Source organism: Callospermophilus lateralis, chromosome 3, assembly GCF_048772815.1.
Source record: "Callospermophilus lateralis isolate mCalLat2 chromosome 3, mCalLat2.hap1, whole genome shotgun sequence".
Lineage (NCBI taxonomy): Eukaryota > Metazoa > Chordata > Mammalia > Rodentia > Sciuridae > Callospermophilus > Callospermophilus lateralis.
This window is the reverse complement of record NC_135307.1, coordinates 99,408,777-99,433,012: the sequence shown is the minus strand read 5'-3', so window position 1 is coordinate 99,433,012 and position 24,236 is coordinate 99,408,777. Positions and strand designations below refer to the sequence as shown.

At 34.2% G+C, this 24,236-nt stretch overlaps 1 protein-coding gene across 2 annotated transcripts in view; it reads right to left on the bottom strand.

Moving 5' to 3' along the window:
* The window catches only part of Unc13c (unc-13 homolog C), a 539,205-nt gene that overhangs the window by 276,683 nt on the left and 238,286 nt on the right, over window positions 1-24,236 (bottom strand). For both annotated transcript variants that reach the window (XM_076848586.2, XM_076848585.2), the window contains one exon: window positions 7,119-7,275. In XM_076848586.2, the coding sequence (XP_076704701.2) occupies window positions 7,119-7,275 (157 nt within the window). The remainder of the gene's footprint in view (window positions 1-7,118; window positions 7,276-24,236) is intronic.

Sequence of the window (24,236 nt, the reverse complement as noted above, 5' to 3'; positions counted from 1 at the left end):
TCCATGAATATCTTTCTGAAAGAATAGCAGCCATCTCTTTGAAATGTAATCATCAGGGAGTGAGCGCTCCTATCTCCTTGTCTCCTTGGGAGGGTATGAGCCTAACATTGGTGCATGTGCATTAGCAAACACAAAGACTCATCTTGAAAAATCTCTCAAGCCTCTCACCTCAGAGGCTGAAGAATATCCCCTCTTACTTGTCCCATCCCTTAAAACCCTCCCACCTTTGTTTCAGTGGAATTGATATAGACTGAGGTCTGGTCTCTCACTTCTATCGCAACTGCCTTGAATAAAGTCATCCTTACCTGTTTAATTTTGTTGTGGGCTGTTTTTCTTTAACATCATATATAAAAAAAATATAATAATGTTTTCCCAAATTTGAGAAAAGGCATTGAAATGTCTGTGTTATTATCAATGAATGGTGAAGCTAAAACAATTTTTTCTAAGCTATCAATCTTTTTATCAACTCTACTAGATAAAAGACTGAATTATATTTCTTTTCTTTCTGTACAAGTTCTTAGAACTTTTGTCATATGTAAAAATGACAAAGAAAAATGGATACCTCCAAACTATAGAAAAATTTTAAAAAGAGGTATATCAGGAAGTTAATGAAAATATTATGTTGCTTTCTTACATTTTGTAATTTCTTATGATGTTTGCCCTAAATACTAATTTTAACCAAAATTTCCAATGGAAAGTTTGCATTCTTCATAAAGAACATCCTCTCAAACTGTAGAAGGTTCACGTAACACTGCCTCTACCCACACTAATTCTTTGGCAAGTCACAAAAAAAACCATGTGTTCCAAAATGTTTCCCATATCCATTCTCTCTTTTGCAACACCACATTTTCCCTGTAAACTGTTTTCTAGATTCAGCAGCACATTGCCATGTTAGGACTAGAACATCATCCCTCTCCCTAACTTCCATTTAGTCCTCCTGCATTCAATTCCAAAGACTCTTTACTCATTCCTCTTTACTGTGCTGTGGTTCCCCATGGCTGAAACACTATACGCCATTCTCATACTTTACCATTAGTTTGTCATAATTACCTTAGTTTCTGCCTATTGGATGCATGTGCATTGACAACTCTATTTAGGAAGCAAGTCTGAGAATGTGGACCCACTGCCTACAGTTTGGCTTATTTTTTGCTACTAAGTCAAGTTATGGAGACTTTTGTTTTCCAGTCTTTTGTCACCAGCTTTGTGGTTTTGAAAAGATGGTTGCGTTGACAATAGAAGCAGTCTCCTGGTTCCCTACATTCCTGTTTGTGAGTGTGTCTTGAAAAAAAAAATTACAGTGTATCTTGAAAATCAGGTTCATTGTGATATTCTGGATACTCTGCAAATTATTATGGAGCGACCCTCCTGCAGTCCTTCATATGATATTTTAAACATCTAATTCTCTTTGTTAAATTCTTCTCTACTTACTTTGGCTAGGATGCCTTCTATTACTACAACTGAATCCTGTCTCACACATATCCTATTTTCTCTACAGAGTGATCACTCTCAATTAGAAATTTTATATGATTATATCCTATATCTTAAGAACAATGGAGTATTACTCTGCATTAAGAAATGACAAAATCATAGAATTTGGAGGGATATGGATGGCATTAGAGCAGATTATGCTAAGTGAAGCTAGCCAATCCCTTAAAAACAAATGCCAAATGTCTTCTTTGATATAAGAAGAGTTACTAAGAACAGAGTAGGGAAGAAGAGCATGAGAAGAAGATTAACATTAAACAGGGATGAGAGGTGGGAGGGAAAGGGAGAGAGAAGGGAAATTGCATGTAAATGGAAGGAGACCCTCAGGGGTATACAAAATTACATACAAGAGGAAGTGAGGGGAAAGGAGGGAAAATATAAGGGGGAGAAATGAATTACAGTAGAGGGGGTAGAGAGAGAAGAGGGGAGGGGAGGGGGGAGGGGGGATAGCGGAGGATGGGAAAGGCAGCAGAATACAACAGACTCCAGAATGGCAATATGTAAATCAATGTGCAACTGATGTGATTCTGCAATCTGTATATGGGGTAAAAATGGGAGTTCATATCCCACTTGAATCAAAGTGTGAATTATGATATATCAAAAACTATGTAATGTTTTGAACAACCTACAATAAAAATTAATTAAAAAAAAAAAAAAAAAGAATAAAGACCACTCTAGTGAGCAGTAAAGTCCTCAATAATCTGATACCAATTCAATAACAAAACTTCCTATTTAACTTCCATCTCTTACTCCATCTGTCCTACTCAATAGGTAGGCTGCATCCTACACTTTTTTGAGCTTATTTTGTGTTTCTAGTTCTACTGGTCTACTCAAATAAATTCCTAAGAATACGGTAACTACATCTTTGATTTTGAAAATACTATCCATCATTCCTCTGTCAAGCTTCCCTGAGTTCCTGGAGAGAATCAGTCATCTGTTTCTCTTTAATCTCAAAGCATTTGTGAGTACTGTATAAACTCCTTTGAGACTTATTACATTTTGAGAGAGATTTATGGTTGTTTTTACCTGTTTATGTGATTGCCTTATTAGAGTATAAGCCCCAAAGAGTAAACATTTATCTTTCAGTATTTCTATTACCTGCCATAGTAGTGTTCATGAAGTACCACATAAATGTGCCTTGAAAGAATAAGTGTACATAGAAAGAACATGTATAATACAAATAAATACTTGTTAGCATATTTGTATTTGCCTAGTACTGGCTATGTCAAAGAGAGAGTATACACTCAGGGAGAAAACAGAACTAGATAAACATTAATTTTACTATTTTTTTATTATTTATATAAAAACTCACTAAAATATTTCCTAAGGATATCTGAAAAATTAAAATATTGATGAAATCTCCACCTCAAGGAATTTTCTCCCTTTCCAACCTGTGATCTACCCAGGAGTTTCTTTCATGCCCATGAAAACATTTTCTCCAATAACATTCTTTGATCATTACTCAAAACAGTATTTATACTCAACGGTGTGTGAGTGAACTGGTTCTCTGAAAGCCAAAGGCTTTGATTTTATCATTTGTCAATTTCTATGCTGTAAATATTCTCAATTTCAATGATACCTGTATTTAACAGCCAGTTTTCAACATTCCTGAAGACTGAGCAGTCAGTTCTTATGGGCAGGTATGGCCCAGTGGCATACCATTCTTCACATTCACTTTTCAACAATTCAACTTGTTTGCAGAAATAATACTTGGACTTCAGATTTCCCCTTTGAAATGTTAACTGAAAAGCATGATGTTCCTTCCAAACACACCCCACCCCCTCATGCCTCTCCTGCTTCCACTTACCAAATCTAGACCCTATGGTGAATCGCTTTTCTCCTCACAGCACTGTCTACCTAAGAATTCCTTTACCCTTCCACTGCCTCTCTTCTGCAAAACTTCAGCCTATCCATCAGAATGCTGACAAACTTTGACAAATCCTTGCAACACATGAATTGTTGTGACAACAAATTTGTAGTGCCCAATAGCAGATGCTACCTTTACTACACAGTCTTCTTCCATGCCTATGAAACATTCCTCTTTGTATTCCCATCAATAGCACACCAAAACTTTTACCTCCCTCCCTCACTTCAGCATCCGCAATATAGCCCTAGTTTTGTAGGTGAGCTTTCCTTGTCTTTGCAGTCAACTACAAGGAAGATTAAAAAATTTGCACTCTTCTATCAAAAGCTTACTGTTCCTTGCAAGGACCCCATACTATTTCCTCAAATTTTAGAAAAGAGTTCATCCTGTCTTGTTATAAAGGACAGCCTCTGCCTCTGACCTCTTGACCACTTCCTTATTTCTCCTCTGTGATATTACCTTACCACTCATTCTCCCTCATGGTAAATGTAAACCATGCTCTAGCTCCTTTCCTAGCAAATCTGTACAAATCTATCTCATTAAAGAATTTAAAAACCCTACTTTGTCAGAAAGTAGAAACAAAATCTGTTTTTATAAGACAAAAATCTTCTTGTTCTTGCCCAATTTTTCATTTTTCCTTCATTTCTAATTTCCTTGGAAGAAAGAATAGTTTTATTTCTTTTCTCTCATTTACTGACTTTTCACATTATTATAAAATTAATACAAATTCAATAAAGAAAAATTTTGAAATTCAAATGTAAAAATGGTTTCAAAACAATACTAACAAAATCCCAGTATTAATTCTAACTGATGGATGTATCATTGGCATTTTATAAATTTCCTTTCAGTCTAATCCTGGGTATGACTTTAATGTTAGAATTAAATTGTCGAGTTTTGTAGCATTTTTTCCATTTTTTATTATTATATATGGGTATTGTTCAATTACATAAACTCTCCTTATATTTTGGTGAATACATGAATCCTCATTTATACAACTGTTCATCTAAGTCATTCACTAAGCAACCCACGAGACCAGCCTTCAGCCTTAACTGCTTTGCCAGTGACTTACTTGCTGAATCCAATGCATTCATTTCTTTTCCCAACTTAGTTAAACTACCTAAATTGACAGTTAGCAGTGGCCTCCCCTTTTCCTCAATTCATCTTCACTGTCATAATGTCACATTTTTGTCATCCCTCTCATCATTCTTTCTAGCCACTTTTCTCAGGAAGCTTTGCTTGCCCTTCCTCTGTACACCCAAGGTTCTGTCATTTTTTCTTTTGTTCTTGAGCATTTTCATTCACACCACAACTTAAATAACATTTATATGCAAAAGTCTAAATTTTTGAAAGTATTGAATTGCTTAAGGATTTGTTTGTTTCAATAATTATATTAAGAAAGATTTTTCTACTAGTTTAGTTTTTTTTTTTTTTTTTTTCATAAGACTTAACATGTCTGGGTTACAGCTTTGAGAAAAGTAAAGAAAGGACCATGTGATTGTCGCTGGGCCCCAAGTCATGTATTAGCTTCAGTAATGAGGTGGAATAAAAATCTGGGGCTCCAAAGTGGAGGTGGGAGTTACTATATGTAATATATTTAACTTAGCAAATAGCATTATTTTCAACATTTAGAGACAAAAATTTACATGCCAAATCACCAATTTATTAAGCTATAGTTTGATCAAAATGTCTTTTTATATCCCTATTCTATAAGAAGTTATTTGATTTAAAAAATGACGTTTGTTATAGCCATGTTGTACTGAAACCTGAAATATACTGAAATCAATCTGCTTTCTTTTCTGTGAGTCAGCATGGAGAAAAAGAGTATGTTATCTAATTTCCCTCCAGGTAGCTTCTATGGCAGGTATTAATCATATCACCACATCTTTTTTTCTCAGAGGTAAAAAGGCTCAGTGTTCTATATGTTTGGCTCATTCCCCACAATGCACACCAGTAGAATGTCAGAAGCAAAACAATTTTATAACACAAAATGCTTTATGTTATAGGTGAAATCCCAAGACAATGAGTTCTGTTACCAAAGATGAGGTTTTACAGCAAAAGTGTTCTGTGATCTGGCATTTGGTCATAATACTATTTTGATGAACTGGATGCATTTTGGTCCAGGTCCTCCAAGAGTCATCTAACAAAGTTAGCTTGTGGTCTGTTTATATTAGAGGTAGGGCAGGAGGGACAAAATCCTCATACTTTATTTAATTCTTTCACTTTCAAATTTGACACACTAGGTTACCAGTTTTAAAACTTATTTAATTTTTATGTTAAATTTGAGAAACGTGTTAGAGCAAGAACTATTATATTCATTGAGCAGATGGAGAAATTCAGGTTTAGATGAATTGACTTGGTAAATTACAATAAAATCTCAAATTTTATGACTCTTAGCCTGAAAAGTGTTCTCTGGTATTAGTATTTCTGTTGGCTTGTTATTAAATGGCAATACTCTCTTTGATGAAAAGCACAGAACAAGAGTAAACACAGGAGCGCATTTTCCTTCTGATAGGGTTTTCATCTTTCACTTTCTGTGCCTCAGTTGGTTCTAGTCTGTGATACATATTCCAAAACTTGATTTCTAACAACATTATTCAATAAAAATATATTCAGTGAACCAAACTGGAAGTGCAGTGGGTATAACAACTATGGTATCTTAGAAATCATTTTCCCATAATGGATCTTAGTTTCCTCTCTGAAAACAAAATCAGAAGTTACTGAAAATATTATGTTGTTTTCTTACATTGTGTAATTTCTTATGGTGTTTGCCCTAAATACTAATTTTAAGAATAACGTGTCTCACAGAACTACTAACCAGCACTACTACCTACCCAGTGGCCCTTGCCAGAAACCCTGGAATCTTACCAGGCACATTTTCATCCCCTTACTGGCTACAACCCAAAGACATCGGGTGCTCTTGATACTGCTGGTTTTATGACCTGAAAACCTCAGAATCTGTCCTTTGTTCTCAGTCTCCACCAACTCTGCTTAGTTTAGATTCTTACCATCTTATTGGGATTACTCTCAGCTTACATCCTATTTCCAGACTTGTCAATTTTAATTTTTATTACATTAATAAAGAATGAGTTTCAGCAATGTGTGTAACCTAGACTCCTCAGTATTCCTGCATTTCTGCTTTCCATGTGTTGTTGATGATTTTCAATACTTCAGGCAGACCACTTTAATTAGGTACAGGTAATTCTCTTGGGCTATTTATACAGCTACTATTTTCTTACTTAGAAGACAAAGCATTGCCTAGCAGTACTAATAGTACCAGTAGGAAGTACAAATGGAGCTTTCCAGACTCCAGAGAAGGCAGCCAAACTCATACTTACCAGAGAACTGTATCTAAAGATGGTAAATCCTATTTTCCTTACATGGAAAAATTACCTACAGAATTCCAGTATGTTTTTTCTTACAGAATGTATGTTTTCCTCACTGGAAAAGATCATTCCAGATATGGAGATTCAATCTAATGTAGATTCCTATTGACTGTCAAATAAAGTTATTTTACTAAAAGTGTTTCAAATGAATCTTGAGCTATAGTCCATTATACTAGAGACATTTCCTAAGTTATCCTTTCTGCAGTATATTTGAAGAATATTTTGAGTCCACAGTCCCTTTAAAATGTAACTTAGTTAGAATTTTAAATTTTAAAGAAATTATACTGGACTGGAGATGTAGCTAAGTGGGAGAGTACTTGCCTATCATGTATGAGGTCCTGGGATTGAGCCCCAGCACTTGAGAAAAAAAAAGAAATAATACTTACACCAAAGTTGGTAGCAGCAAATCGATCTGAGGCGGAAACCTGTACGTTTGTCGAAACTGTTGTGTGAGCATAGAAAGCATTTATATTAGCCAACAAGGTGCTCATGACAGCAGGAACACCAGGGCACATGTATTTAGAAGACAGACAGGAAAAGTGCCTGCAAGATGAAAAAATATAAAGTGCTTTTAAAACACACTAATTCACATAATAGCATCTCTTCTATTGTCAGCAATTAAATCATTCCTCAACTGTATCTATAAAAAGAAACTCCTACCATGTCAAATTGAAGGAGAAAACAATTTCAAACTTTTGAAAATTTCTCATTCACAAATATGAAGTTGCTTAATCAGAATATGATTTGACACAGGGTTGTGTATGATTCATTTCAACTCTAAGAATGTTGTGTGTTTACCCCTAAAGTGCTTCCAGTGGAATTTAGCACTCCTGGAAAGAAATGCCAAAGAAATCTCTCTCTCTCACTTAATGCTCCCCCTTTATTTCAGTTCCTGAAATCCCATATTACAGCTAAATTTTGCCTTTGTATTTCCCTCTCATTGAAATAGCAAAAGGCCCTCTTCTTACTACACATTGATTCAATTACGTATCTGACTTGAGTCTAGTCTGTGAGTTTTTCCAGAAAGGCCTATCTTCTATAAGCAGTTCTGTTTTCTGAGCACTTTTTTTTTTTTTTTTTTTTTTACAGACAGGAGATAATTAGACAAATAGATGAATAGTGAGAACACATTGAATTATGCCAGCTTTCTGCTTAAAAACCATTTATTTAAAACCCTGAATAATAGTTCCATTTATAATCATCAAAAGCATCAAATGTTCAATTCTGTTACTTCTCTCAAGGAAACCTGTTTCATTTGAACTATAACAAAAGATTTGGAAATTGAAAGCAGAATTTATGATAAAAGTAGAAAAGTAGATCAAATATTCATGGAGAAAAGAAATTTTCAGTATATAATCTGATCCTATTTTCCTCTTATATCTTAGTAATTTATCCTCCACCTAGCCATCTTTCACTTTACTGAAAAGCAACACCGAATGTAAATACACAAGTAAGTGGATAGTACTCCTAAAAACTGTGGCTCGTGGAACTCAGCCAGGTTATCTTGCCACCCAGTTTTTACTGATACCAGCTAATGAAAATTAAAACATTAAACATGGATCTTTGAGAGGCAGAAATAATATTTATACCACAAAAATACATGACATGTAATTTAACCTTGGATTGAGATCATTAATGATTGCTTACCTTCTTAATATAAATGATATAGAATGCAATTTCATTATATACTGAACTTTTTATAATAAATATTTAAGATTATCACAATAATATAAAATTATTTTTGAGAAGAAAATCTAAAACTCTAGGCCTATGTCTTCGTATTTCATATTTTTTCAATAAATCATGTTATTAAAATTGTTAGACTTAAATCACAGTTGTGTAATATGCAATGCTTAAATACCATGGTATGGGAGATTGTGAAAGGAAAATGCCAAAGGAAGAGAAATACAGAGAAAAAAGGGATATAACAATATCAAAGGTAATTGTCAAACTGTTAAGATATACAAAGGGTGGTATTAATTACCTATAACCTGCAGGGTTTCCTCATGTTGGTTAAGACAAATTTTCTGTGTTAATAGGTCACTTTTGTAAGAGGACAGATAAAATTGTATATATTATCGTGGATAACATGATATTTTGAAGCATAAATAAATTCATGATGAAAGTACCTTAAGAAATTATGTTTTTGGTGTTCCAGAGCAATTTTTTACAACTAAAATGGGAGGTTTAGCAAATAATTTATAGGTTACATATGAAAATTTGTGGATGATAGACTGCTCGGTAAATGCATGCAATATTACTTAGTTGAACACAATCTCTGCTATGCATTTATCATTACTGTTAATGTATACTATCCATGGAGAAATTGAGAAAACAATGAAGCCAAACTTTGGTTTACAAGTTAAAGTTTTCTTAAAAAAACAAAAAAAAATTTGATCTAGAAGCAGTTATGATTTTTTTCTTATTAAAATTGATTAAAATTAGAATTTTTTTCTAGAGGTTTGCAACAGTTTTAGTGTTTACCTTAGTCTTCACAGAGAATGAATCATGAAAAATGTCTCTGAAATTGGTATATAGATGGATTGAGATGAGTAGGTATTGGAAGCAGAAAAAAAATTTAGGAGGTAAAGTGAAAATTGACACTCCTGCTTTGCTTCCAACATGGATAAACTCTTCTCATAAAGAAGGGTGGGGGGAGCAAAAAATTTATAGCTCAAGATGATCCAAATGTCATAGAACTATGCTGTTTACTTCTGATCTCCAAAAACCTTGAATAGACTTTCCTTATAAAATAGTTTTAAATTTCATTTTGACCATGTTATAGTGAAGATCTTTTATTACCTCAAAATGTGAAAAGCAAGTGGGAAAGTTGCTGTTTTCCAAGGAACAGCATGAAAACACCATGCTAAATAAATGACCATAGGAATTACAGTTTTTTTCTTTAAATACTTGGTTGGTTTTGCTTGTTGCTGTTGTTATTATTAATATTATTGTTATTATAACTTTTATTGTTGTTTCTGAAGTCTGACAGTCTTTCCTGTATTTGTTGTAATTAAACATATTCTTTCCTTTCCTAACTTGCTTCCCCCAAGATCTTAAAGCTAGTAGAGTGCTCAAGGAATAAAGCTGAGGCAATATCAAGTTAAGAACCATTTCTTCTAACCACTAAGTAAATCTTCTTAAATTTATACTCCTCCTTGTCTTCTATTTTTTTATTTTAAATTTACTTAAATAAGTTTTAAGATTTTGCATATTGGTAGTATGCCATGTGATATTTAGATACACATATACAGTGTGTATAAGTCAGCTTAAACATATCATAGTCCACAAACATGTATTATTTCTTTATGGTAAAAATATTAAAAATATTAAAAATCCTCTAGCTTTCTGAAATAAATAGTAGATTATTATTTTATCCATCCTATTGCACAACAGCACACAGAAACTTTCTATCCCCACCTAACAACATCCACAGATCAACCTCTCCCCATCCCTCCTTCCTCACTCTGCCCAGCCTCTAGTAACCACCATTCTTTCAATGTTTATGAAGTCAACATGTTTATTTACTATATTCAGGAGATTATGTGGCACTTGCCTTTCTGTGCCTGGTTTATTTCCATCCATGTTGTCACAAATGACAGGTTTTCACCAATTTTTAAACAACTGAGCAGTAAGTAATCCAATGGGGTACAAGTACATTTTCTTCACTCACTCTTCCAATGTTGTACACAGCTTGTTTCCCATTTTTTTTCGGCTATCATGACTGGTACTCCAACCAACTCCAACAAAAGGGAGTGTGGATATCCCTTGAGCAGACATTTCATTTCTTTTGGTTACATATATGTAGTAGTGGGATAGCTGGATCATATGTGACACTATTTTTAATTTTTTGAGGAACCACTACACTATTTTTCATAGTGGCTATGCTACTTTGCATTACTTCTTTACTTTTAATCAACAAATTAAAATTATATATATATATATTTATGGTGATATATAAATGTATATATAACTCACACATTATAGAATGATTGATTCAAGATATGTTCATTGCTTTAGACATGTATCATTGCTATGTGATGAGAATTAAAACTACTCTTTTAGCTATTTTCAAGAACACAATACATTGTTATTTACTATAGTTGTACCATAGATCTCTTGAATACATTCCTGTGATCTAACTGAAATTTTGTAACCTCTGATCAACTTCTTCACAACACTCCCATTCCCAGCAGCCCCTTATAACCATCATTGTATTCTCCACTTTCATGAGTTTGACTTTTTGAGAGTTCACAAATGAATGAGATTATGCAGTATTTGTCTTACTCTGTCTGTCTTCTTTCATTTAACACAATCTCCTCCAGGGTCAACTGTATTATCATTAATGACAGAATTTTTTTCTTTTTTTAAGGGTTAGTAATATTACATTTTAAGTATATACCATATTTTCTTCATCTGTTGATGGACACAGGTTGACTCTTTATCTTGATCATTTTGAATAATGCAGTAATTAGCATGGGAATACAGACATCTTTTCAGCAAACTCATTTCCTCTCCTTTGAATCACCTCCCTCTTTCAAGGTTGCATATTATGAATGTATCTGGTTCTTCTGAAATATGTTTTGCCATGCTTTATTGTTCTTTTATCCAGTGCATATTTAGTACAGAGATTTCCTGTACCCAGGAATTGACTAATAATTTTTTTCTTAATGAAAACAAAGCAATATGATCCAAAGGTATTTATCTAGAGTTAAATAGTACAGGACATACACTTGGTTACCTTGAGTATGACAGAATATTACCATATCCAATTACTTTGTGAGTATTTGGCCAAAGTACATAGCATGTAATGCTATAACAATGATGACTACTTGAAGGTTAATAGTATTCTACTTAACATCAGTATGCTGAGAGCAGTACTTTAAATTTTCCAGAGCATTAGGCATGTATTTGTCTTAGAGAACTGACAGAAATATTTTACTTTCTGATTAAAATATAATTGAGGTGTTTTCAGGGATATGATGGGTGGTGGCTAGTTGCACAGGTCATCCATCTAAACCTCTCATGGAAACTTCCAAGAAAAGCAAATATGATGTAAAATCACTACACCTTTGGAAATAAAGGCTACCAATCAAAAGATTTCTTGGTACCTGCAAGGGCTTTTCCATAATTTTAGAGCATCTGGCTAGACTGAGAAATATCCAGTGGCTAACTAGTGTATGAAATTCTAAAACATTTACCAGAAAAGAGAAATGGAAGGATATTTCTAGGAACCATTCACTGTAGGCGTCCACAATGGAGGTATGTGGCCAAGGCTCATGCCCAGCAGGGCTGTCAATCAATTCCTATACCATAGTAATGGCCTCCAGAGGCAGTAAAGCTATTTTTCATTTCCCACACAGTCTCATTCTGTATCCATTAGAGAGTACACAATTCCCAAAGTCGCAATGCAGCTTATGCAATGGGGGAATGGGCAGTGGAATATGGAACTAGTTAGCGGAAAGGACTGGAAGAACACTGGGAAGAGTGTACCCTGGGGATTATATTATTACTGTTTATGTTCTACAAGAAAAAACTCAAGGTTGTTTACATTGTTCCCTCTACTGTAAGTCCTCTAAGTATGAGATAACCTACTCAAAAGGAATAGGTGAATGAACATCTTTCTCTAGTCTAAAGGAGAGCTTCATTTGAATAAGGTTATAGCAAAGAGTGGAAAATGTTTAGGGGTCTGTCTTTTCATTTTAAGGCTGAAGGTAGATGCTGACAACACTTGGATGGTCAGCATATATGGATTCAAAGGTACCCTGCAAGTTGCCAAAATAAGCAAATATAAACATTTTTTGTGTTATTAGCTCAAAAACACATACACATGCATGTGCACAGCACATACAATATAGCAAAAACAATACCTAACAGGAAATATTACTAACTTAAATGGTCATGTTGTTATTGCTGGATGGATATATATATTTTTGTAGTATAGAGTGCAAGTAACAGAAACAGTATGGTACTGGCATCAAAACAGACTTGAGAATCAGTAGAACAGAATAGAAGACAGAGACAAATCCACATAGAAATATCATCTGATACTCAACAAAGATGAAAAAACACACTTTGTTGAACACAGCCTGGGAAAACTGACTCCATATATAGAAAAAGGAAACTAGATCCCTGCCTTTTACTCTGCACAAAAGTAAACTCAAAGTGGATCAAAGACTTAGTAATTAAACCAAAAACTTTGCTACTGCTAGAAGAAAACAGGCTCACCATGTGTGGTGGTGCATGCATGTATTCCCAGCAGCTTGGAGGCTGAGGCAGGAGGATTGTGAGCTCAAAGCCAGCCTCAGCAAAAGTGAGGTGCTAAGCAACTCAGAGTCAACCTGTCTTTAAATAAAATACAAAATAGGGCTGGGAATGTGTGGCTCAGTGGTCAAGTGCCCCTGAGTTCAATCCTTGGCACCCCCCCTCCAAAAAAGGAAACAGGCTCAACACTTCTACATATTAGCCTAGGCACCAACTTCTTAACAAGAATTTTAAAGCATAAAACATAAAAGCAAGATCAATAAGTGGAACAGCATCAAATTTAAAAAATCTCTTGCACAGAAAAGGAAATAATTAAAAGCACGAAGAAAGTACTACAGAATGGGAAAAGATCTTTGCTACCAAAAGCATCTGTTTAATAAGTGGGAAAATGAACTAAACAGATACTTCTCAAAAGAAGAAATATAAATGGCCAAAAAATGTATGAAAAAAAATATTCATCATCTCCAGAAATTAGGGAAATGCAAATCAAAACTACATTTAGATCTCATCACACTTTAGTCAGAATGGCAATTATCAATAATTCAAATAATAATAAGAGTTGAGGAGGATGTGGGGATAAAGGTGGAACTGAAAATTAGTTCAACCACTCTGAAAAATGGATATTCCTTAAAAAATTGGGAATGGAACCAACTCCTAGCTATCACACTCCTCTACATTTATCCAAAACTAAAGTGAGCATATTATAGTGAAATAGCCACATCTGTGTTTATGTGTAGGCAATTCACAATAGCCAAGTGATGGAGATAGCTCAGGTGCCCAACAGCAGATGAATGGATAAACAAAATATGGTATACAACACAATGGAGATTTATTCAGCCATTAAAAAGAATGAAATTATGGCATTTTCCAGTAAATGAATGGAACTGGAGAACATCATGCTAAGTGAAATAAACCAGACTTGGAAAGCCAAGGATTGAATGTCATCTCTCATATTTGGAAGCAAGACCAAAATAAGAAAATGGTGGCGGGGGAGGAAGTCCATGAAAACAGAAAGGATATCAGTGGAGAAGAGGAAAGGGACTGAAAGAGAGGGAAGAGGGACAGGAAAGAGAACGTAATGAAATTAACCAAATTATGGTGAATTTCACCTTTATATGTATATATAGAGAAAGCATTAATTTTAAAAACCATAAATAAATAGAAGGAAGATCAGTAGAGAAATGGGAGTGGGGAGGTAGGCAGGGGAGGAATGGGAAAGCACTGGAAACTGAAGCGGAACAAACTGTATTCCATACTTGAGTGATTCTGTCAAAAGGATTTCCAACACTGTGTATAGCTATAATGTGCTAATAAAAATATTAAAAATGTGCCCTATGCTATTAACATGTTTTATTATCCTAATCAGAAAATACAAAATAAGTATTTTAAGTTTTGCTAAATCAACTTTTGACCTATTATTGATTTTGCCTGTTGTTTATTATTGTTGCTAAAACCTTCTGTAAACTTAGGTACTAATGAATCAAAGATAATTCAACTTTATTAAATTCTTGTTTGAGTAACTGAAGTAAAAATTCCTTTACATGTATGTTAGTTAAGATTTCTGTTGCTCTGACTAAATACCTGAGAAAAGCAACTTATAGGAGCAAAGGTTTATTTTGGCTCACCATTTCAGAGGTTTCAGTCCATGACTGCTTGACCCTGTTGCTTTGGGCCTGCAGTAAGGCAGAATATCATGGTGGAAGCATATGGCAAAGCAAAAGCTCCTCACCTCCTGGCAGCCAGGCAACAAAGACAGAGAGAGGAGTGGACAGACTCCAATATCTCCTTCAAGGGCTTTCTATCAGTTACCTATTTCCTTCCATTAGGCTCACTTCCTATAAAGTTCCACCACCTCACCATAGCACCACAGGGTTGCCACTAAGCAAGACTTCCACACATGGCCTTTGGGACCATTTAAGATGCCAAACTATAACAATATATTTTCCATTTTTAATGAAAACTATATAACCTTTAAAGTGTATAATGCAGAATTATATAGCCTGTAGAGATACTTTAAAGTATAATTTAAAAAGAGTTTTGTGGAAAAAGGCAAACAAATCATCCATAAAATGATTAATTTTTTTCATAGACCTTAGTAATTTTGAGTTAATATATCCTCCAAATATTATAAAATTTTTGAAAAGTAAATGCCAGTTTAATTTTGCAAATGAAAACATATCAAGAATATATTTTAAAGATACTAACAGGATGATCTTTGTATGTAAATTCCTAAGACAAAATATAGGTATGAGAATGGTGAAGATGTGCAGTGGCACACACGTATCATCTCAAAAACTCAGGAGGCTGAGGCAGGAAAATTAGCAAGTTCAAGAACCCCTGAACAACTTAGTGAGACCTGTCTCAAAATGTAAAAATAAGGGTTTGGGACAGCTCATCTGTAGAGCAACCCTAAGTTCTATCCCAGAACCAATAAACAGAGGAAGAAAGGGAAGGAGGGAGGGAGGGAAGGGGGGGGGAGAGAGAGAGAGAGAGAGAGAGAGACAGAGAGAGAGAGACAGAGAGAGAGAATGAATGGTGAAGATATGAAAATCAAGGCCAAAAAGAAAACTCAATATTTCACTTACTTCTAACTTTCTTCTCATTAAATTTTTTACATTGATTTCAATATTGAATTAACAATATCATTCTATTTTTCTTGGTGCTGATTAAACAGCAAAACCTTTGTTATTTTGTAAAAGAAAAAAATAACTAAATAGATCAAAATCCTCCAAAATTTGGTTCAAACTATGTTGAGCATATTCAGTATACCTAAAGATCACAAACATGAGACTTAAGAGGTAGCTGCTAGCTCTTAGAATTTAATACGAAAATGTTCTTGGAAATAACAAGCAATTTGAGATTTAAAATCCTTATAAACTCTCCCATGTTATCAATTTCTGAGTATAGATAACATGTTGGATGTGTCCAGCTATATGTATCACTTCTTACTATCATTAACAATTGTGTTGTAATCTGGGGTTTGAAAGGATAATAAAAAAGCACTGGACAAGGGGAATCAGCCCGAGGCAATCCTTGCTTTTTACAGAGCTCTCAGTTAAGGGGTCTCTACACAGTATGCAATTTGGCAAAATCTTTACTTCTGAGTTTATATGTGTATTCTCTTGATGTGCAGTGATAGCCAAGGCAAACTTCTTCCTTCTAATCATTAAAAATAATTTGCTTTTAAAGGCTACAGTTCCAATATTTAAAGTATTTTAAAGGTGGGAACTGGATTAAAGGTACAATCAGCAATTTAAAACTACCAAGTAGATCTCTGATACAAACCATCCCTTTGAAAAGTACCCCTTCAAAAAATCTAGGTCAAAAAGTTACTACAGCAATCACTGGAAATGTTTAACATTCTACCCTCAAGACAAGATTAAAAACAGTATATTAATAATGCTAAGAGCACTTGACTATACTTTTGCAAATAAATAGGGTTAGTGTCAAAACAATTTAACAAATGGAATTTCAGTCTCATTGGAAAAGCTAGAATAACAAAGCCCCACAAATAATTCTTAAATTGTGACCAATGAAACATGGTAGTGGCATAAAAACAAACACAACAATGGAACAGAACAGAAACTTCACAGATAAATCTGCACATTTATAGCTAACTGATTTTCCACAAAAGTGCCAAAAACACACAATTGCAGAAAGATAGTCTTTTCAATAAATGTACTGTAAAAACTGGAAATCCACATGAAAAACAATAAACTTAGACCCTTATCTCACACTACATCCAAAATCAAATGGTTTAATGACTTAATTAAGACCCTAAACTATAAACCTACTGAAAGAAAATGCAAAGGAAAGCTCTATGACATTGGTCTGGCCAGTGATTTGTTTTGCTTTTGGAAATGAACCCAAAAGAACAGGCAACAAAAACAAGACACACAAATGACAAACAGACATTTGGTATTGAATAAATGCTTAATACCACTAATCTGTCAAGAAAATGCAAATTAAAACCACTGTGAGATATCATCTCATACATGATGGAATGGTTATTATTGAAAAGACAAACATGACAAGTGTAGAGGATACGGAGAAAAGGCAATCTTTGCAGGGTGTTATGTAAATTAGTGAAGCCATTATGAAAAACGGTATGGGAGATCCTCAAAAATGGAATTACCATAAACTCCTCCAATCCCAGTATTAAATATATGCATAGAGACATCCACCCTCCCATGTTTGTTGAAGAGTTATTCACAATAGACAAGATATGAAATCAACCTATGCATTCATAAAGAAGATCAAAAATTAAAAGTTCAAGAAAAATATAGCACAGGGCTGGGAATGTGGCTCAAGTGGTAGCGCGCTCGCCTGGCATGCGTGCGGCCCGGGTTCGATTCTCAGCACCACGTACAAACAAAGATGTTGTGTCCGCCGATAACTAAAAAATAAATATTAAAAAATTCTCTCTCTCTCTCTCTCTCTCTCTCTCTCTCTCTCTCTCTCTCTCTCTCTCTCTTTCTCTCTCTCTCCTCTCTCACTCTCTCTTTAAAAAAAAATAAAAGAAAAATATAGCACATATATACAATGGAATGGTACTCAGCCAAAAAATAGAATCCCCCATCATTTGTGACAACATGTTAAACCTGGAGGGCATGATGTTAAGTGAAATAAGGCAGACATAGAAAGATAAATGCCACATGGTCTAACTTACGTGTAGAATCTAAGGAAGTTGATCATGAATCACTAAGAATGGAGGGGTGGCTGGTGTCCAGGATGGTTGGTGAGGATAGGGTATTGGGGAGATGTTGGTTAAAGGAGATAAAATTTTAGTTAGAAGGAAAAATTTCAAGAAATCTATCGCACAACATGAAGACTATGTACAAATTATTCTTAAAAGATGTAAAATGTTCTTATTATAAAAATGATAATTACTTGAGGTAATGTATGTATTAAGTGGCTAAACTTAGTTGTTCCTCAATGTATATATACTTCAAACCATCTTGTTGTACACTACACTACAAATACACACAGTTTTATTTGTCAATTAAAAATATAATAAAAAATAAAAATTGTAATTGCTGGGGTATTTTAAGCTGAAGCAACCACTAAAATGTTTATTGACCATTAAATCTCAAAAAATATTGGTAAATATTGGGAATTCATATGCATATCAAGCTATATATTTGGATTTATCTCAGTTGCTATTGTTTGATAGGAATCATGGTAGGAAAAAAAATCATTTAACTTACATGCCTGTTGTAGAAACTTTTGCTTATAATTATACTAACTTGCAGTTTTTAAGGGTTAGACATGCTTTTGTTTCAAAGATTTAAAAAATCAATTATTTTTAATGAATAAAAGAACAAAATGATTAAAAAAAAGCAATGACAAGATAATTTTCTTAGATCTATGGAAGAGATTTCAGTGGAAAAAAAAAAGATGAAAGGGAAGAGTATCTGCATTCCTGATATTAAAAATACACTAAAAAAATTGCTTCCCCAAATTCAGATCACTGGGTATTTCAGTAACAAATGTTTTATTCATTCTTGTCATTAAAGAGGGACTTGGAGATTTAAGGATCGCTTTCCTTAGGCTCAAGCATAACAGCTTCTCATAGATGCTGTGGATTGCTGGAGCTCAATTATGGAGACGGACTGCAGAGAGCAGGGGTGTGAAACATGAAGAGAACAGAAAGGATCTGTTTTAGTGAGACCCAGGTTGCCCTTCCGATTTCTCTCACACCTCTCCTTCTCTGTGGCTGGCTGGGGTTCAGCCATTTCTATGCTTATAAAATAATCCCCAAATATATATATTATACTGTCTTATTAATATTTAATTTTTCTTCCTCTTCCCTCTAAATTAGGAACCGATTGGAAGCAAGAACTGTCCTTTATTGCTATATTCTGAATTTTTGTGTCCCCACAAAATTACCAAATTGAAAGTTTACCCTGAAGTTGATAGTAATGGAGGAGGGCCTATGGGTAGCCAATAGGTTCTGAAGGTGGAGTTCTCAGGATTGAGATTTGAGAGCCCTTATAAAAGAGGCCCCATAGATTTCTCACCCTGTCAGCTATATGAGGGCACAGTAAAAAGATAGCTGTCTATGAACCAGGAAAAGGTCCCTCACCAGCTACTAAATCTGTAGGCACTTTGATTTGGGATTCCCTTGCTTCTGTAACAAGAGAAATACATTTTTGTAGCTGATAAACCATCCAGTTCATTGTATTTGGTTATAGCAGCATTTATAGACTAAGACTCCCTGTGTAAGTCCTCATATTTATACAGTAGAAATACCTACTTAATAAATACATTGCACCATCTAGAATGTGGGCTCCATGGTGTCTAAACTTTGACTTCCAGTTCACTGCTGTATCCTCCATTCCTAGAAATGCTTGTGTACATGGCAGATCCTAAATAAATATTTCTTAAATTAATAAATAATACAATTAAACAGGACTCTCCTTTGAAAGCAGACTTGTGGTTCAAGTAGCTAAACTATACTGGGTTCAAAATAAACAGTATCCCAACATTTTTGGTTCAAAGACAAATTTGATTAAGGTGGCCAGTGGCAAAGTGGTTTATTTGTTAAGCACACGAAAGTGAAAAACATTAACTTACTGCTTTTCTCTCATTTGGTCTGTTAAAGGCAAGACCACTGTCTAACAGAATCTTGCATTTTGTAAGACAGTTTGAGCTTCAATTAATAAAACAATAATGACTAATTAAACACTCAATTAAAATGTATTTGTTGGATAAAAGTCACCTCTGGAAGACAAGTTAATCCTTAATGCCTGCCATAAAATTTCCTGTATGTGTTTGGAGGTAAACAGTTGGTCTATTACAATGTTATTAGTAAAATATATGCTAGCTTGTATAGATGAAAATTATCATCAACTCCCCAAATGCTCATGATGGAGACAATTTCTATGTCTAATCCCATGACACAAAATATATGAAATATCATGCTCTTTGCAAAAAGGAAACAGACTCTCATTCTTACTATCATAAATTAGCAAGTTTTTATTTTAAATGGTTGATGTCATTCACCATGTGGGTATAAACTGATCTTGATCAATCATTTGTATAAACAGGAAACTATAATCCCTACCTTTCTCATGGATGCTCCAGAGGAAAGAATACACTTTATGGAACAAATAGAACTAATAAATTGTGCCCCCATAAAATAGTCTGTGGTGGAAGGGAAATGCATTTATAGTAAGCTGGGGCATCCTGCAGCACTGGGAAGTTGAGTCTTAATGTTCGGGTTATTTACCAGCAAAATAGATTCAGCTTCCTTTCTGTGATAAGAAATACACAAGAGAAAACTGTAATAATGCACTGTCAGACACTCTATCTTAAAACACACTTTCCCTGTGTTTATTTCTTCTCCAAGTCCATCTTCAAAGAAACGGGAATTATGCTTTAAAAAATCAATCTCTAATAATGAAAAGATTATGAAGGTACCTGGGGATTTGACTAAGCATATGGGGTATTTAAATATGAAAAGAAACTGCAATTTGAGTTCTCTTTTTGTCTCAATGTTGTATCTAGAAAAATCCACAAGAACTAAGCATGTCTGTCCTTTCCCAGACTTGTGAGTGTCCATACTAAACAGGAAGGGCATGCTTTCCTCCTTGAAGCAGAGTCCCCCCATTTCATGTTTTTCAAAATTAAGAGGAAGTAATTCTGAGATAAGCTTGAAATACTTAGTTCTACAATTTTTTTGTTGGTTGATTTTCTGGTTTTTGTTTTTGGTTCCCTGAAGCAAAGTTTCAAAACAACAGAAAAATACTGAGTTACAGGGCAACAAATTCAAAGTTAAGAGAGCTTTATTCATAAACTTCCCTTTTCCAGTTCTGTTATTGTTGGCTAAAAACAGGTTAGGAATCAAGTTACAGTTCAGTTACAGAAGTATCACTTTTCAAGTCTGGTTAAACTGTCTGTGAAAGATGTGTTTCAACATCTACCCCAAAACTGCTAGTATTTGAATTTCTTCAGATTATTAGAAATGATCAATGTGATATGTCCCAAAACACTGAAACACAACATAAATGATAAAATGGGTACTGATATCAGCTTAATTAAACCTTTCATATCTACTTTATTTGCTCTGGGCAACTGAAGATATCTGACATCCAAAGACACAGAAGGAGAAGTTGAGATAAATATAATTCTGATAAACAATTTCTGATTCATTCAATTACCAATATGTATTGAGTTTATATCTTGCACCCAAAACTTCTTAACAGCAGAAATGAAAGTTATAACTCTTCAAGATTTCAATTGCAAATCCTTGAATAGAATTTAAATGTACCTCTAAGGTATTTTATTACATTTTCTCTCTTAAACATAGACATAAAATCATATTAACATATGTATATAAAATGGGTGCACATACATTTTTCTATAAAAGCACCAATTTCTGACAACTAGTGATTATCAATAAACAAAAATGAAGACATTGCCTGTATGTTGGTAGAAAGTTTAATAAAGGTGTTATCAGATTATCAAATAACAGAAAATCTTTTTCTTCTGGCAAGGTAATGGCAAACTTAGTACTATCAAAAGAAAAATTGTTCTGGACAAAGTTCATTGGGCAAGGGGAATTTTTTAAAGGACTATGGCAATAGGCAGCATCTTTTTCAAAAATTAGCATCTCAAAGGAGGAGAGAAAGGATTCATAATTATAAATTTTCTAAAATAAATGCTCTAAGGAAAGGGGGTCAGGGACTCCTATGGTTAAGGCCATCTGGAATTTGCAAGGGCCAGGATAAGGAGGAGGTCAGGAGCCTAGAGCCAAAAGAAGCCTATCTAAAGCTTTGTCAAGCTTGGGGAAACATTATGGATGTCTTGATCAGCATTCAATGCTAAAATATGTAATGAATAAAATATCAACATAAAATAAAATGTATAACAACAAGTAGGTATAATTTACTGTATCATGGTATCATTGAAGTGTGTTTGTCAATCTATCATTAAAAAAAAGTACACTTTTTTCCTTTTGTCTCTGCCTTGCTTTCACTGCTTATGTTATGAAGTCAGGCAGAGGCCTGACTCTGGGGATTGAACAAATTGGGTCTAGCAACTCACCTCAAAAAAGAAACAAAAAAGGTAATGGTGAAAAGCCTGAAAGGAACTTTAATCAGTGCAGCTACACTGGAAGACAAGGGGACCCATGTCCTTGACTCTGTCTTGGAGGCACTGACAATGCCTTTCAAGTCTTATAGAAAGGAGACAGAAGGTAAGGATTGGGGGGTTGCAAAACCAGAGGATTTTCATAGCAACAAAACAGGTGATCTTGATCAGTGTGGTCTCTCCATTACCATCCCAACACTGGTCAGGTCAGGCTTTATCCCAGATTAAAAAAATGCTGTTGCCTAGGCTTGGGGAGTGGTGGAAGTGTCCGTTCATCTCAGGATATTTATCTGAGGAGATAGATGCAAATGGAGGTAGAGAGGCCAAATCTTTAATTCTGCTTTTAGCTACCCACTGGATATTTATTTGCAGGAAAAAGTGAAGAGTCTAAGCCCTTGTTATACATAGACCAATGAGAGGCAATCCAAGTTCATCAGGTCAAATCCTGACTCTCTCTCTCTCTCTCTCTCTCTCTCACACACACACACACACACACACACACACACACACACACATATGTACACATACACATCTATCTATCTCTCTTTATATATATATATATATATATATATATATATATATATATATATATATATTTTTTTTTTTTTTTTTTTTTTTTAGAGAAAGTATCATCAGAACACAGCCAGGCCTATTTGTTTGCTTATATTTAAGTTGTTTTGGAATAGACTTCAGAATGGAGCAATTGTGACAGAGATGATAGGCAGTAGAGTCCACAAAGTATTTACTTTCTGGTCACAGAAAAATGTTTATTTTCATAGAAAAAATATTTATTGCCAATCTGTTTTAGATTATTACATAGTATGAACAGGGGCTTTGTCAAACCTGAGTTGACTAAATTCACCTGCAGGTGACTTAAAATCAAATAAGTATACTGAATATTTTTTTATTATTATTTGATCAGATTCAGAGGCAAGAAAAAAATGAATGAGGTCTGATTCTCTTTTCAACTATCATGTATTTACCATTTTTCTATATTAACATGACTGTGCTTCTTAGAATATAAAAAACATAGAAATTAAGGAATCTGACATTAGCACACAGAAATATTTTGTAATAAATTCGGCATGATATATTCTTTTATTGGGATTCTTTCCAGATGCAGGTTGCTTTGATTGTTTTAACCTCAATTTCCTTGGACAGAACAGCTCATTTACTTTATATTGTTAATCACAGTTGAATTTTAATTGCACTCAAAATTTATACTAGGTATTCTGCTGAGTTACAGCCTTTGGCATGGGGCAAACCAGATGGCAAAGTCATAGATTCCCTTGTAGCTGCCCCATTACAAGGTAGTTTGCATGGAAAGCGAGCCCTTGTTACTGGATATGGGCAAGCTGATGGACTATGACCATCAGTCAGATATCTAATAACAGAGTTTCCAGATTTGGACTAGAGGTTAAATTCTTCAGATCTAAGAATCTGTTTATCTTTACTATTTAACATCAGGGCATTCTAAAAACTGTAAAAGCACATAGTCTCTCTATCACTACTTTTTAAAAACTCATTTATTCTTAAATTATGCTATTCAGGAATTATAAATAGTGATTAAGTGTCACAAATAATAAACTTTAAGGAGGAACACTGATTTTGGTTCTACTCACATCTCATTAAAATTAATTATATTGATTATCTGGGTCAACATCTATTCAATTTACATGCAAGTATGACCGTGTCATCAATATAAAAGAAAAATCATCTAATATATACATATAGTTTATATATTATACATGATACATGTGCACCACATGCATTTACAAACTTGGACCAGATCTTAGAATATAAGCTACAAGAAGTAATGACCCAGTTCTGGATCCTGACTGAGCTCCTCAGTAAGGATTAGGAGTCTCAAAGTCTATTCTGTTATACTGCATTTAACTGAAGTGTTTGGCTTCTATCAGGACCCAATAGATCTTTGTCTTACTGAAATAGTGGCACTGATCTAAATCACAAAGGAAGGATTGATTACTCTAATATTTGGCACAAGACATTAAAATGTTTTTGGATATATCACTGACATTAACCTCCTGTCTAACTTTGGACACTTCAGGGCTTTAGTTTCCTCAAATATCAAATAAGGTGTTATTTCTTGAACATTAAAGTTGTCAGAAGCAACTAAAAGGATTGTT